Source organism: Biomphalaria glabrata, chromosome 5 (assembly GCF_947242115.1).
Source record: "Biomphalaria glabrata chromosome 5, xgBioGlab47.1, whole genome shotgun sequence".
NCBI classification, from domain to species: Eukaryota; Metazoa; Mollusca; class Gastropoda; family Planorbidae; genus Biomphalaria; species Biomphalaria glabrata.
The window spans coordinates 16,191,376-16,195,036 of NC_074715.1; the positions used below are offsets into that span (position 1 = coordinate 16,191,376).

At 35.1% G+C, this 3,661-nt stretch overlaps 1 protein-coding gene across 1 annotated transcript in view; it reads right to left on the reverse strand.

Annotated features, from left to right (window-relative positions):
• LOC106059717 (fibrinolytic enzyme, isozyme C-like) overlaps positions 1–726 on the reverse strand; it is a 3,482-nt gene extending 2,756 nt beyond the window's left edge. Inside the window, exon 1 of the mRNA XM_056028798.1 lies at positions 409–726. Within this exon, the coding sequence (XP_055884773.1) occupies positions 409–469 (61 nt within the window). The 5' untranslated portion in view covers positions 470–726. The remainder of the gene's footprint in view (positions 1–408) is intronic.
• Between the last annotated feature and the right edge of the window lie 2,935 nt (positions 727–3,661).

The window sequence follows — 3,661 nt, forward strand, 5'->3', positions numbered from 1 at the left end:
GGGAATACGGAGTTTTTTTTTTTGTTTTGTTTTTTAATAAAATTCCTTTGTCGCTAAACGCTTGAGTCTATTCAAATATTTACACACTGTGAACATACAATACTGAAATTATATTTTAATAATAATCCTATACTTTTAAGCGAGCAATTCTTGTATATATATATATATATATATTTAAAGTCAACATAATCAGAAACGCCTTCATACACAAAAGTTGGCATTGCTATAGAAATTTTAAAATATTCTGAAACCATTAGATAAAAATGACATCAACCTGTGGCCACAGCAGTGTATCAAGGATTGGCCTCTTTAGTCATACGAAAAGTTGCAAAGGGAAAAGATCTAAAGATCTAAAGACGTAAAATGCCTCAGAGAGTTCCAGCCAAAGAAAAAAAAAATAGATCTTACCTTTTCCGACGGATACATTGATAAACATAAGTAAAGAAAGGAATCTAGTCAAAATAAACATAGTCGATGCAAGAGATAAAATTGACTTCTACTATAATTCTCGGCGGCTTTTAGTTCTAATTTTAAATATTAAAACTTTACTTTAAAAAAAAACGGCAACATTGAAATGAGTTGACAATCTGGCAATAAGTTTTTGGTAACATAAATCAGCTTATCCCACAGCTATTTTAAACTAGGGATAAACTATCAAACAGTTACATTAATGCATGGAGCGCAATTATTCGCAGTAACTAAATAAGCATTATGGATTAGCGTTTGTAAAATAGATTTGTCTAGACTAGTCATTTTTAAATCTAGAATATTAAATTGAGATTCAAGCTTCATCTATTTAGACCAATTTTTTTCTTTTTAGGCTTTGCTTGTACAGGAACATCCAATTACCTGAATATGACAGGAGAATAATAAACACAGTTGTGCTTCATAAGAATGATTAATAAAAACAAACCGTAATTATAGGTCACTTAAGTTCGGAAGGTGGATCAACTGACAAAAAAAAATATAATTTAAAACAGAGCTTATGTATTGTTCGATTACATTAATTATTTTGAATCAATCCGATTTTTTTATCGATCTATACTTGATTTTCATCATTACCATTGAGGCCGTTTTAGTACATATTTGATATGAAAGAAAATCAATGTGCAAATGTTTCAGTTTGATCCGAGCATAGGAAGTGAAAGAAAAAAAACGAGTATAAAACGTAATAAGGGAATAACTCCACAAATACAGTACATCTCTAAACAACTAGAATTTATATCCCTTTTTAGAGACCAAACAAAAAGAATGAATCAAAAATAATTATACGAAATTATACGAGTTAATTATTTTATTACTTAACTTTTTGATTGAATTATGTTTTTGTTAGGTATAATCAATACCATTGTGTTCAGTTTTAATTTGATCAGAGAATTAATGTGGGAGAAATAGCATGTACAAAAATAGTACCAGACAGACAGACAGACGGACAGTTGTTTTAAGCTTTGCTAAAAAAATGGAAATAATAAAGGAGCTTACAAAATCTAAAATAAATGCTTTGGTTGACTTTGACTTTAAATACGTATTAGACATTTATCATACATATACATCAGCATCAGAAATGAACTGATAATTGATGAAGTATGAGATGGGACTTCTGCTATCTCCAGTTTATTTTGTTTATATAGAGATTTTGAAAAAGAGAGGGGAAAAAAAGACTTTTGAAATCTGTTTGAAAAACTGATAGATAACATTCACGCATAGATTACGTCCTTGGCCCATGAGGAGTCAATAAATAAAACAAGAGTCGTTGAAATAGCAAGAGTTTTGTGTGGACAAACTGAAATTATTGATCAGTTGATCAGACGAAATTCAACATTGCCAACTTTAAACTGTAGTACAATATTATACGTTTAATCTTGATATAAGCTGACAGTAATCTACTGTTTTAATCATTACAAATTCAGTACATTTTGGTATAAACATAAAGTCACTTTTCATAAAGCAGACACTTTGTGTTCTCCAGTGACTTCCGTTACTTGTAATGGAGTTCTGACCTGAGTTCTGAGAGAATAATTTATTTTGTTTTAAACTCAGACTGAGACAGAAAAGAAATGCACCTCTCTATTACCAACTCCCTTTAGCCATGACTTAAGTTTTGCGATGGAAGTGTTCACTTTATGTTCACCGCGAAATAAAGACATTTCTTGGCCTTGAAATGATACGTTGAGGTCATTTAAAACAGAATATACCTTCTAAGCATGCAAGTTGACAAAGTCTTTTCCCGTCATGCAAGCAGTATTGCGAGAAATATAATGGAATTATGATGCATTAGATGCTAAACAAATATCTATATAGCAATTGTTTTATCCATTTAAAATTTTAAATACTCGACCTTTTCTAAAAAACTTTTTCTAAGAGCTTATGCGGGCTCCTTTAGTTTATGTGTCCATTCTCATTGAAGCCATTGTTTGCTACTTCAATGTATTTAGTCTTTTAAAGTGATATAACTAGACGGCGTAGTTTGAAACGAGATGATTATTTAGAACCAGTGTGTTAGGAGACATATCAAACGAATCTTTGTCTTTTTTATCTCTCTTTTATCTCTTTGTGTTGAAGAGAATCACTCGTATCGTCTGCTACAGAAACACAGAGGGAATGATTTGACAATTTGAAAAGACAATTAGCATGGTGTCTGTATAGACTGACTCCGACTTGAGCATTAACACAAGAGCGTTGACTGTGCGTTCGATAATGTGGTGACATTCTTGTGAGGGACGACACACTGTGTCTGGATTGAGTTCAGTGAGTCCGTGTGGGTTGAGGCGAGACCAATCGTCATAGCAGGCCTGAATTGTGGAATTAACAATGAAAAGATTGAGAATGTCGGCCAAGTGGAAAAACTCTTTGCAGTGTGCAGTTTTTTTTATCTTTCCATGGGTTTTATTGACTGGCCACAAGAGAAACGTATGCCAATGTGTTTACTGGGCACGAATTCATTGTCAAATGAGGCTATGAAACCAAGTCGGCTTTATCAGCATGTAGCAAGCATCCTGACAAAAACATGACGTGCAACCTGTGGTCAACCAATAGCTTGTTGCAACGTCCCTGGTCAGTGTTCAGGCCTGACTACTGTTCTCGGTTGGGGAGGGGGAGTAAGGAATAAAGGGAAGGAAGTGGCAGTAACTTTCAAAACGAGGCGCTCGAGTTCTACTTCACGTGACTTTTTCATTTCTTGTCTACCAGTAGCTTGAAAGGCTCAATAAAGGTAACCTTTCAGATTGACGCTCTACAGAGCAGAGGATGCGAAGAAGCAATGCCGAAACTACTGCCCGGTCTTTTAATACAGTCTACACCAACAGTGACGTAGCTAGGAATTTACCATCATCTAGGGACCCCGGGGGGGGGGGGCTTGACCCTTTTGGGGAGGGGGCTGCATTTTGCATTATATTTAATTTTTAATGTAAAAAAACACTAATTTGGGGGCCCCCCTCAAGTGGGGACCTGGGAGGATTTTCAAATTCTCTCCCTCCTTCCCCCCACCCTAGCTGAGCCTCTGTACACCAGTAGACCGATACCATTGACACAACAACTCTTATGCTGAGTGAAACTCGCAAAGGAGGTGGGGAGGGGGGTATGAGCCGCCTCTTTGTTCAACGTAGAATACCCCCAAATAGCAGTTCGGTTAAGCAATATGTTAATATCTCTTTTAACAGCC